General features: G+C 38.5%; 3 protein-coding genes across 3 annotated transcripts; 2 read left to right on the top strand and 1 right to left on the bottom strand.

Moving 5' to 3' along the window:
• Positions 1–465: 465 nt before the first annotated feature.
• LOC108079567 (E3 ubiquitin-protein ligase NRDP1-like) lies at positions 466–1,996 on the bottom strand. Its single transcript, XM_017173909.3, has 2 exons — positions 1,451–1,996; positions 466–1,383 (listed from the first exon to the last, which is right to left on the bottom strand). Exons 1-2 carry the CDS (start codon positions 1,817–1,819, stop codon positions 745–747), a joined length of 1,008 nt encoding a protein of 335 aa, XP_017029398.1. The 5' UTR covers positions 1,820–1,996; the 3' UTR covers positions 466–744.
• A 5,906-nt stretch (positions 1,997–7,902) lies between these two features.
• LOC121502381 (C-type lectin domain family 4 member F-like) lies at positions 7,903–8,910 on the top strand. Its single transcript, XM_041775792.1, has one exon. The coding sequence runs from the start codon at positions 7,903–7,905 to the stop codon at positions 8,908–8,910; it is 1,008 nt and encodes a 335-aa protein (XP_041631726.1).
• A 777-nt stretch (positions 8,911–9,687) lies between these two features.
• LOC121502382 (accessory gland protein Acp29AB-like) lies at positions 9,688–10,635 on the top strand. Its single transcript, XM_041775793.1, has one exon. The coding sequence runs from the start codon at positions 9,688–9,690 to the stop codon at positions 10,633–10,635; it is 948 nt and encodes a 315-aa protein (XP_041631727.1).
• The last annotated feature ends 777 nt before the right edge of the window (positions 10,636–11,412 follow it).

Genomic DNA, 11,412 nt, shown 5'->3' with positions numbered 1-11,412 from the left:
CCCCCGTGCGGTTGCAATCAGTTTATCAGTTTATTTGTGTATTGGTGTGGGTGCAGGCGACTGAGTGTGTCTGCGAGTGTGTTTATTTGTTATATGCAAATAGTGAAAGGCACAAAGAGTGGGGGAATACTGGGATGTGTCACCTCTGAAATGTTTACCCCAAACGGTGGCACAGAGAGGGAGGGAGGGGGAAGCAAGAGGACTTCCCGGCCATTGTGTGCGCTAAAAATTACGTTGCAAATGCAACCTGCAGTGTGGAAAAAGAGTCAAAGTCAATGATGATAAGCAATAGGAGTAATCAAAAAAAAAAAGCATTGCGACAATTGGGAATATCGTTTCCTATATTGTGCTGTTTGCATTCATATCCTGTATGATATTAGGGATCTAAGGATATTACATTTCAAGGATTTTACAAATTTTAAAGAAAGAATTCTGGCATATATTTCAAGCTTATTTGCCTCAAGATTCATTTTACATTATTATTTATTCGTTTGCATAATCATAACTCCCTATTTTGGAATGAGTTTTCCAAATCAAAATTCATTGTTTTTTTTGTTTCCGTTATTTTTAAAGTAATATTGTTGCGCTCTGTTAAATGCGGAGGTCGATTGCTCGTCTTATTTGTGTTGTTAATTTTAAACATTAAAATCATTATTCCCAGGACAATTGAAGAAGATCCAGTAGCATCTCCGCGTCGCTTATGTTTTGTCCTTGAAAATACGTGTTACCAGAGAGTATAGCCTCTTAGGCATAGCTGCTTTCCAGCTGCGGTTCCTGCTGCGCTTCCTGCTGCAACTCAGTCACACCGTCTACAAAGATCAAGACCATACCCAGGGACGGCACCAGATCCGGCGGCATGTGTGTATTATCGCCACCCAGAACAACCACACACGGCTTCCCAATGACTAAAGGTGGCAGCAGACGTGGCACATACTGGTACAGGTGCTGGCTCTCGCGGCGAGCATTCAGGGTGGACAGGCCCTTGGGCCAACGGTCCTCGTGACAGCGGTCCACCATCATGTTAAACAGATGCATCGGACAGCCGCTGGCGCGCAGGCTCTCGCGGACCATCACGTGCATGGGTATGTCCGGGGTGGAGACTAGGCTGCCCCAGTTGCGGACCCTGGCCAGGGGCAGGGCGTTGCCCCACTGCATCAGCGAGTAGCGATCCAACTGTTCGCCAATGCCATGGATCACCGGATTACTGGAACGTAGCGCCGAGATGTAGTACTGCAGCAGCTCCAGCTCCCGGCGCTGGGTCATGATGCGCAGCTGCTGACTGATCTGTGACTCTTTCAGCTCCTTTAAGTCGCCCAGCAGAACCTTGACTGTATCGCGCAGCTCCTCGATGCAGTTATGGGTGGCCAGCTTGTCCTTGGGCACCTTTTAAGCCAAGTAGGAAAAAAAAAAATAAATATAGAGGTAACTTGTGACGACTCTAGAACCTTGCCTTGATGCCACAACCCTTTTGGCACTCCACAATCAGCTTGGGATTGTGCTCGCAGCTGGCCACATGGGCCCGGAAACCCTCGAGCGTCAGTAGCTGATCGCAGCCATTCTCCGTAAAGCTGCACTGGATCTTCAAACGGGCAAGCATGTTGCGCATCAGCCGAGATACGTTCACCAGATTTTCGGGCTGCAGGTTGGATCGGTCCACCGGGCATATCTGCTTCAGACGCATCCACCTATCAATGCACTGCCGACAGAAGGCATGTTCGCAGCCCACCGACTGGACCGGCTCCTCTAGGACATCGGCACAAATCGGACAAAGCAGCTCCTCGTCCACGTGGCCCACAATCAAGACAATGTCAAAGCCCATGACAGATGGCAACTATTAAAACTAAATTTCTGGACAACTTTTCACTGTTTTACCGAAAGAAGAAACAAAATTTGCTACTTTCCGAAATATTCGATTTTTCTTTTTCTAATTTTCCAAACTAAATGTGAGGCAGCAGAGACTCGTCAAGAGTTGACAGCAAATAATATTGCTGACGGTTTGACATGTAATTCAGGGACTAGCGTGTTAAAAAAAAAAATCACCAGGAAATCTACAGGGAAATACTGATCTTCGGTACCCCTATATAAACTTTGATTATCTACATATTTTTATTGATAAATATCAATAAAGGAAAGGCGCCTATTTTAGTTGGCAAAAATCAAATAATTCAATTTTTTGTTCATATCTTAATAAAAATAAAATACTGAACAAAATTGTTCTTAACGTTATAATTTTTATACCCTTGCAGGGTATTATAATTTCTGTCAGAATCAGTTGAGCAATCATCAAAGAGAAGAAATTTGCAATCCACAAATGTGGATCATATTCCAGGATCTCTTTTCCGAAAGAGAGAGTCCTCGGTGTTTTTGCAAGAGCAAGAATCAGAAACACAAAAACGAACCAGAAAAAATGGAGTGTAAGATGAGAGCAAAGCAAAGGACAATATGCAGAGACAACAAATCCAGAACAAAATAAAAGCAAAATACAAACTAAACTAAATAAAACTAACCAAACTTAAAGAGAGCAATATTTACATATATTTACTAACCAATTGTTTGTAGCGTCCAAACGTCACATTTGTCCTTACTCTTTTTCTCCCCTTCGCTTTTGACGATCAAAATAAGAAGAAACGCGCGAAAGCAAAACGAAATCTAACGGGATTTGCCCAGTTCAGTGGAACTGCCACGCGCTCTGTCTCACTCGCACTCGCACTTGCAATTGGACTTAACTAAAAACTGAAATAAAACCTAACGCCACGTCGTCCGGGCATAGATTTTTCCTGCTTTCTCCGGGCTTTCCTTTTTCCCGTCACAGAGAATGTTTTTCCGCAATTTTCCGATCGTTTTTTAAGCCGGTTTTGCGCAGGAGCGCTCTTTTTCCCTACCGAACAGTTTTTTACCGAAAAGTGGAATGAAGGAATGGCGGAAAGCTGGAGGCCAGAGTTGCCAGATGAAAATTTGGCTCTACCCCTAAAAAATCCATAAAGTATTATAACTTCGTTGTTTTTTAATGTATTTTCATCTCCTTTGAGATATAAGCATTTTTTAATATTACAGAATCGATTATTAATGATCCAATTGCAATCTGCAATTGGCTTCCTTTCTTGTTTGTTGTCTTTTATATCATCAAATTAATGAAAAGAAATTAAAATAATAATAATTTTAAACTATATAGCCGACTTGAAATTAAAACTTTTTCCTCAATTTTAAACTCGATCGAATGATTCAATTGTAAACTACAAGGGTATACATTCGTCGGCTAACCAAAGGTAGTTAGCTGCCATACTTGTTGAGTGTTAATGAAGATGATCCGCTGGCACATTTAATTACCTTTTATTTTCCCCATATAAAAAAGTGAATAAACTGAGCTGAAAATTGTTTAGCTAATGCGATAATCATTGCAATTTAAGTCTCAGGCCGGTTTCTCATACAAGCTGTAGCTCGAGGCCAATTTCCAGGGACAATTTATTAAAATAAGCCTTCTCGCGAAGGACTCACTCCTTCTGCACTCCTGAACACCTCCACTTTCACCTCAATCTCGAGGTTGGCTAAGATATTGTGTTAATTTGCCGCAGTCATGAGCCGCTCTGGGGTCGCAAGTTGCAACAGCAAATTTGTTGCCGTTTTAATTTTTCTGTCAGCTCGCGCTTGAGCGCCTCCCCAACTCCCTCGTCCTTGCATGCCGCATGCGAGGACTTTTAATTGTTGCAGCAGCGAAAGCAACAACAGCTTAACGAGAACGCGCGTCCAGTTGAGGAGTCGGTGCATAAATTAGAAATTGGCGACCTGCACGGGCGCGCCTGAAGTGGTTGTGCCCCCTCCCCCTGCCCCAGAGAGTGTGGTGTTGCCTCCTTCGCATGTTCTGTTGTTGTTGCGTTTTGCCACTTGGCGGGCTTTGTGTACACACAAATTACAGGCGACACACACACACAAACATAGCAACAGGCACAGAATCAGGCTCTGCTTGCCCCTTTTTCCCCCATTTTCCGGCCCGTTTGCATGTTCAACGCTGGGTTAACCGAATGCAAGCATTGTTAACAGGCCTCAGCTTAAATGGCACACGACAAAAATTATTTAAATAAATTAAAATAATAAGTTTTTAAAGAATTAAATCAGGGTTGAGCTTAGAATTTCAGGGTCAAAGCGCGCCAAAGAACACCAAAACTCAAAATTCGGGCAACAAAAACAAGATAACAAAAGCCTCCTGCATGTGTATGTTTTGTTTATATATTTTTGAAAATTTAAGAATTTTTTAATACTTCGCTTTTTATTTCGCTTTATTAATAAATATTTCTTAATTAGCGTGTCGTCACCCGTCGCCCCTTCCCTTAAAATTCTCTTTTGCCTGACTCTTGACCCCAAAACTGATCTAACTTACTAACCTCCCCGCTGCTCTTTGTTATATTCCCTATTATTTTGTTCCGTTTTATTTGTCATCATCATTAGTCAGTCTTTCAGCCTGTCTTAGTCGTTCCCTGTCCCTGTTGCACCCAATAGGAATCACCCGTATTTGTTTTGCTGTCAGATTAGCCTCACTTGTTGATGTGCTCTCTCATTTGCACACGCACACATGCATAGGCAAGAGAACCTCCTCTCTCTCTCTCTCTCTCTTCTTTTTACGTATTTCCTTGCACCCACCTTCTGATTCGCTTCTTCGCATGTAGCGAATGGTCATCATTTTGCTATGTTGTTTTTCTTTCTATATTTGGACACTAGCACTTATAGCTTTGGCAAAATCATGGCACACAAAATAATAAAATATCCCAGCAAGCACTCGGAAGATCGCAATCATCTTGAGGAGTCATTTTCGAGTCATTGAAAGGATTAAAAAAAGATTTGTCTTATGCGCGACTAATAAATGACTCGAAAATGACTCCAAAAAGAGTCGTAAGTTACCTCTAAATACGATTTATAAAATAGCAAAGCAAAATTGAAAAGCAATCGAAAATTGATCATCCGGATGATTGAAATGAGATTATTTATTGCTTTGCATTTACATTCGGTCAGAGAGCTTGGAGAGCCTAATCGCGCGTTCTCCTTTTTACCTGCATTCTTGTGTCTGCCTTAAACGGTACTTTTCACAAAATTTGAATCGTTTGCTCTTATGTTCTGCATTTTTAAACTAAGTTTTAGTAATTTGTTAAGCTTAGTGAGAATAGGTAATGTGTGCCAAAGATCGTGCATCAAGAAGAAGGCGATTGGAATACTTAAGTTTTTAGTGATATTATTTGTTAAATTTGAATTATTATTATTTCATATAAAAATATATATACCAATAAAAAATAAAGCAACAAAATATTATGGAATATTTATATTATTTTCACTTCTAATATGACTCGAAGAAGAGTCCCTAATTAGTATTAATGGGAGTCAAAAATGATTCCCTTATTGCTACAAATATGCCTTTCAAACGATCAAAATTCGATTCAAATAGGACTCGAAAAAGAGCCCCCTCTTGGCAGAAGGAGGAGTCGAAAACGACTCTTCCAGAAGAGTCGCGGCTAGGGGTCCATTTTCTCCCGAAGGCAGCGTCATTTATGATCAGAAAAAGAGCGCATATATGCTCATTTTAATCAGCAAGAGGAATCGAAAATGACTCGAATTCGATCAGAATTTTCATAAAATGCTTGCTGGGTAATGGCATATTTGCATGCATACATACATATATAATTATTACTCTTTCTCGCTCATCATTTTTTCAGTCTGGCTAAGTCTTTACTTGTCTCACCCAATAGGAATCACCGGTATTTGTTTGGCTGTCAGATTAGCCTCACTTGTTGATGCGCTCTCTCTCTCTCACGCACTCAAATATAGATCATACAATCTCTGTTCTCCCTCTGCCTTTTTTACATATTTTCTTGCACTCACCTTCTTTTGCTGTACTTCTTCGCTTGTTGCGAATGGCCGTCACTTGCCTTTTTTTTCCTTTAGCTTCTTTTGACACTAACACTTGGCCTTTTGTGAATACATTTATATTGATATTATAGCACAAAAAAAAAAAAAAAACAAAAATATAAAATAATAAATATGCGTATACATATGTACATACATATGCACACTTTTCTTTATCTTTCTTTGGCCTTTTGATTCACAAAACAAAAAAGAAATAAAACACACACACACTCTCTGTGTATTCATATTTGATTGTTGGCAATAAAACACATTACTTTACATTTAAACATTGACTTTTAATAAAACACAGCACAAAGAAACAACAAAAGAATAGGAAAAAACTTCGCAGCGCACGGCTTCACTCCTTTTTCGTGCAACTTTTTTTTTTTGAATGAGAGGATCAGCAGGAGGAGATGGAAACCAAGAAGCGCAAAATCTATGCAACATCGGAGCGAGAAGAGAGTGATGTCATTGCAACATTAAGAGAGCGATTTCGGGAGAGCGATATTCGAAGAGACGATTTAGGAAGAGAGGGAAAAACGAAGCTGTATTTTAGGGGCAAAAGGAGTTAATAGTTTCTTTAAATTTTGTTATACAAATCTTAAAATTTGGAACGTAATTTCCTCAAGTAATTCTACAGGTACTCAGATCGGCCATTTATTTATTATTTTTTATATTATAATTTTTATTTAACAAAACAAATTTCGTTTTTTTTTTTTTGAAAAAAAAAAACGGCGTTTTTGACTTTTTATTTTTATATTAAAAGTAAAACAAAAAAATTAAACAAACGCCGACGTTTGTATCCCCCTTGCTGTTTGCAGATGAATTATCTGAATTTGAAACTGGTAAAAAAGCATTAAATTAAATTTGGAAAGCTTTTATTATTATTATTAATTATTATTTTATTATTATTATTATTTATTTGTTTTTTATGTTTTATTATTATTTTTTAATTACTTAAGATTTTAATGGCAAATCGGTGTAAATAATTGTTGGCATTCAGATTTAGCCTAAAATATAATATAATATATTTAATTTTTAAGACAAGTAAAGTTTTAATAAAAAAGGAATCTTCGTTACTCCGATCGTTCCTATGGTTATAATATGGCATTTTTGTCAGATTTGTATAAAAATATAACCAAAAGTATATAATATGATTTAGTCGTTCGATCTAGCCCCTTCCGACTCATTAACCCTCTAGTGCCCAAATTTTTTTTTTCAAAAAAAAAATTATTTTTGGATTCAGTATGTATCAAAAGTGAATGTTTGTTTTGGAAAAAATTTTACTTTTGCTCGGATCGAGTTTTATACGACTAAAACCTTGGACCGCATGAAGGCAGTTCTGGGAAGATAGGCCAACAAAAAATTAGGTAAAAAATTTTTTTTGTTAAAATGTTTATTATAAATGTAATTGAGACTGTCAGCAACACAGTACAATTTTTTGTTCTAATTTTTTTCGAATTTAAAAAAAAAGTATTTACATGTTGTATTTCCTACAAAATAATTATTTTGTCCGATTTGCACAAATTTTCAACTTCAAATGAATACAGCAGCTTGCGCTAGCTCTAGTATGTATTCCAAACGCAACGAACTTAATTTTTGGACTTTCCTGAATTAGAAAAAACGGAAAACCGTGTGAAAAGGAATGAAAATAATAAAATAACGGTGTTTTTAACATTGCCCGTCTAGAGGCGGTCTTGGGCACTAGAGGGTTAAATAGCTTTTAAACTAAGAGAATTCCAAATAAAGTCTTAATCCATGATTATATTTTGTTGTGTATAATTTTTTATATTTACTATATACTGTCTCCTATATACATACATAAGTCCATACATATTTTGCATAGACCTCCACGAGCACAGAGAGTGCCGTCTTCTCTATATATTTATGAATACATATAAAGCTCTTATCAATCCCAGCCGAAGCTGCCTCTTCGAAAGTCTTTGAATAATTCGGGAATCAGTTCTTTAGAGACTTTCATCTACCGTGGTTTTACAATCTCCTAGTAAAAGGATGCACAGCTTCACTACATTCTTCCTCTGGGCGCTGGCTGCCTGTATCCTGTGGCAAGGATCCTACGCGAAGGATCCTTCGAAGGGTTACATATGCCTCATTGAGGATTCAATACAAAATCAGTGCGACAGTTTTTGTCTGACTGAACTAAGCCCACGGCTTAGCGAAGTCGTCAAAGCCCAGAACCAAGGGAATACTAAGCTAGAGACATTGAAAGTGAAAATAGGAGAAGTTCAGGCCACGCTGGAAGGACAACTACAAGGAGTGGAAGCTAAGCTGGAAGGACAACAGGTGGTACTCACCAAGGTGGAGGGCTTCCGAGCAAAACTGGAAGGAAGCCTGCTGGCGGTACAAACCAAGCTGGATGGACGACTACAAGGAGTGAAAAATAAGCTAGAAGGACAACTTCAGGGGGTGCAAACCAAGGTGGAGGCTAAACTGGATAAAGGTCTCCTTGCGGTACAAACAATGATTGAAATCCAACTTCAAGCTGTTGTAAATCAACTGCAGTTAGTCCAGAACAAGATAGATGCTGCCAAGGTGGAAGCGCAAGTACATCCCATATCATATAAGACGGCCGCCCCTCAACAAGCAGCCAAGGCAGTCCCTGCTTCAGCCACGATTACTACTTCATCTGGATTCGAGCTAATCGGAACCAGATATTTTAGAATTGTAAATGAAAAGGTGGATTATAAGACTGCTGAGAGAAGGTGTCGTGAGATGGGTGGTTACTTAGCCTCCTTTCGAAATGAAGAAGAAATGAACGCCGTTATACCAAAACTTGATAATTGGCCGGGTTACTGGCTAGGCATTAATGATAGAAAGAGTGAGGGCCACTTCGTATCTGTGGCCTCGCACAAGCCAGCACCATTTTTGAAGTGGCATAAGAGAGAACCAAACGACAAATACCATAATGCGAACTGCGTCAAATTGTTTGTTGGCGAAATGTGGAGCCACCTTTGTAGTGCTGACTATTATTTTATTTGCCAGGCGGACAATGAAACTTAGCAACAATTGTACTGATCTTTTTAAATAAAATTATATTTTAAAATAATAAAAACTTGTGACACTATTTCACTTAAAAACGGGGTCTCTCTGACTTTTCAGCAATATTTATTAGACACAAGTTTTACAAGGATTATCTGGGGTTCTGGTTTAATTATTGAGTTTGGATTATTATTTAAATTTAAACAGAAAAATAAATTGTACTTTGGTATGTTGAATTCAACTAAATATTGAGTAAATGAAAATTAAATAAGAATTAATATATATAGATATTTGGATACAAATTACACTTGCAAAAATTGTTTCCAGGATACCCGTTCTCTTCTTTAAGGAGATTTATCATAGTATTGGCATAATACCACACGGAGGGTAATTTTTTCCAGTGTACATGTGCTACTTATGTATTTCTGCTTGGGAAATATATATAAACGAGCTCGCAGAGAGTGCGGTCATCGTTATAAATAGCTCTTATCAATCCCAACCTAGATCGGATGCTTCTTCGAAAGCCAACGCGTGATTTTGGGAATCCGTTGATAAGAGACTTTCACCTTCACTCTTGAACCCCTGATTTACGTCACGTTGATTAAGCTGAGCTCTTAGCTACAAACTGCACAGAAATTGAGAAATGCGTGGATAGAGTATGTCGTCATCTTTATGAAAAGCTCTCTTATCAATCCCAGCCTAAGCTCAATGCCTCTTCGAAAGTCTTTGAATAATTCGGGAATCAGTTCACCAGAGACTCTCAAGTTCCACGGTCTTATAATCTCTGACACATGAAGGATGCACTACATCGGAAACTACCTCCTTTGGGCGCTGGCTGCCTGTATCCTGTGTCAAGGATCCTTCGCCGCGGACCAGCCGGGGTACATATGCCTCATTGAGGATTCAATACAAAATCAGTGCGACAGCATTTGTCTTACTGAACTGAGCCCACGGCTTAACGAAGTCGTCAAGGCCCAGAACCAAGGGAATACTAAGCTAGAGACATTGAAAGTGAAAATAGGAGAAGTTCAGGCCACGCTGGAAGGACAACTACAAGGAGTGGAAGCTAAGCTGGAAGGACAACAGGTGGTACTCAGCAAGGTGGAGGACTCCCTAGCAAAACTGGAAGGAAGCCTGCTGGCGGTACAAACCAAGCTGGATGGACGACTACAAGGAGTGAAAAATAAGCTAGAAGGACAACTTCAGGGGGTGCAAACCAAGGTGGAGGCTAAACTGGATAAAGGTCTCCTTGCGGTACAAACAATGATTGAAATCCAACTTCAAGCTGTTGTAAATCAACTGCAGGCCGTGTTGAACAAGATAGATGCTGCCAATGTGGCAGTCCCAGCTTTATCCACGATTACGATACCACCTAGTTTCGAGCTAATCGGTAACAGATATTTTCAAATTGTAAATGAAAGAGTGGATTGGTATACTGCTGAGAGAAGGTGTCGTGAGATGGGAGGTTACTTAGCATCCTTTCGAAATGAAGAAGAAATCAACGCCATTAAAGAAAAACTTGTAGATTGGCCGGCTTACTGGCTGGGCATTAATGATAGGGAGAATGAGGGCCACTTCGTATCTGTGGCCTCACACAAGCCCGGAATATTCTTTAGGTGGCGTGATGGACAACCAGACGACAAAAGCCACGATAAGAATTGCATTTCATTGTTTAAAGGCGAAATGTTCAACGTCAATTGCACCGAAACTCGTTTCCTTATTTGCCAGGCGGACAATGAAACTTAACGAAATTCGTATTTATTGTTTTAAATAAAGTTATATTTTAAAATAATAACTCCTTACAATTCATTTATTAAGAAAGGGGGGTCTTCCTTACTTTTCAGCAATATTTATTTGATTCAAGTTTTACATGGATTTTATGAGCTTCTGGTTTAATCATCGAGCTTAGATTATTATTAAAATTTAAATTATTTATTATTATTATTATTTATTTATTTTATTTTTTTTTATTTATTATTATTTATTATTAACACGAAACTTTAGATTAAATACTTAAATCTTGAGTAAATAAAAATAAAACAAAACAACAAAAGATAGCTTTTCTTCTTGTCAGTTTTTTTTCACTTTGAATGCAAATGTTGTACAAAAGTAAAAATGTTTCATTCGATTTTTGAGAATTACCTCTACATTTATGTACTCACGTACACCTAAAATATACATTAAAACAATTTGGTGAATTTTACAGTTCTGGCTACTTTTTGTTGTCAATAAAACATTGTATGGTCTTAATGTTCCACATGAAGGAAAATTTTGTTTAGTGTATATAACAGGTTGGCTGATAAGTCCCCGGTCTAACAAAGAAAAACACATTTTTTTGTCAAAATTCGTTATTATTATTTAACATAGTTCCCTTCAAGAGCGATACAACGATTATAAAGACCTTCCAATTTTTTGATACCATTTTGGTAGTACTCCTTCGGTTTTGCCTCAAAATAGGCCTCAGTTTCGGCGATCACCTCTTCATTGCAGCCAAATTTTTTCCCTGCGGGCATCCTTTTGAGG

The sequence above is a fragment of the Drosophila kikkawai genome, chromosome 2L (assembly GCF_030179895.1).
Source record: "Drosophila kikkawai strain 14028-0561.14 chromosome 2L, DkikHiC1v2, whole genome shotgun sequence".
NCBI lineage: Eukaryota > Metazoa > Arthropoda > Insecta > Diptera > Drosophilidae > Drosophila > Drosophila kikkawai.
The sequence above is the reverse complement of the archived record's forward strand: the minus strand, read 5'-3'. Positions and strand labels throughout refer to the sequence as shown.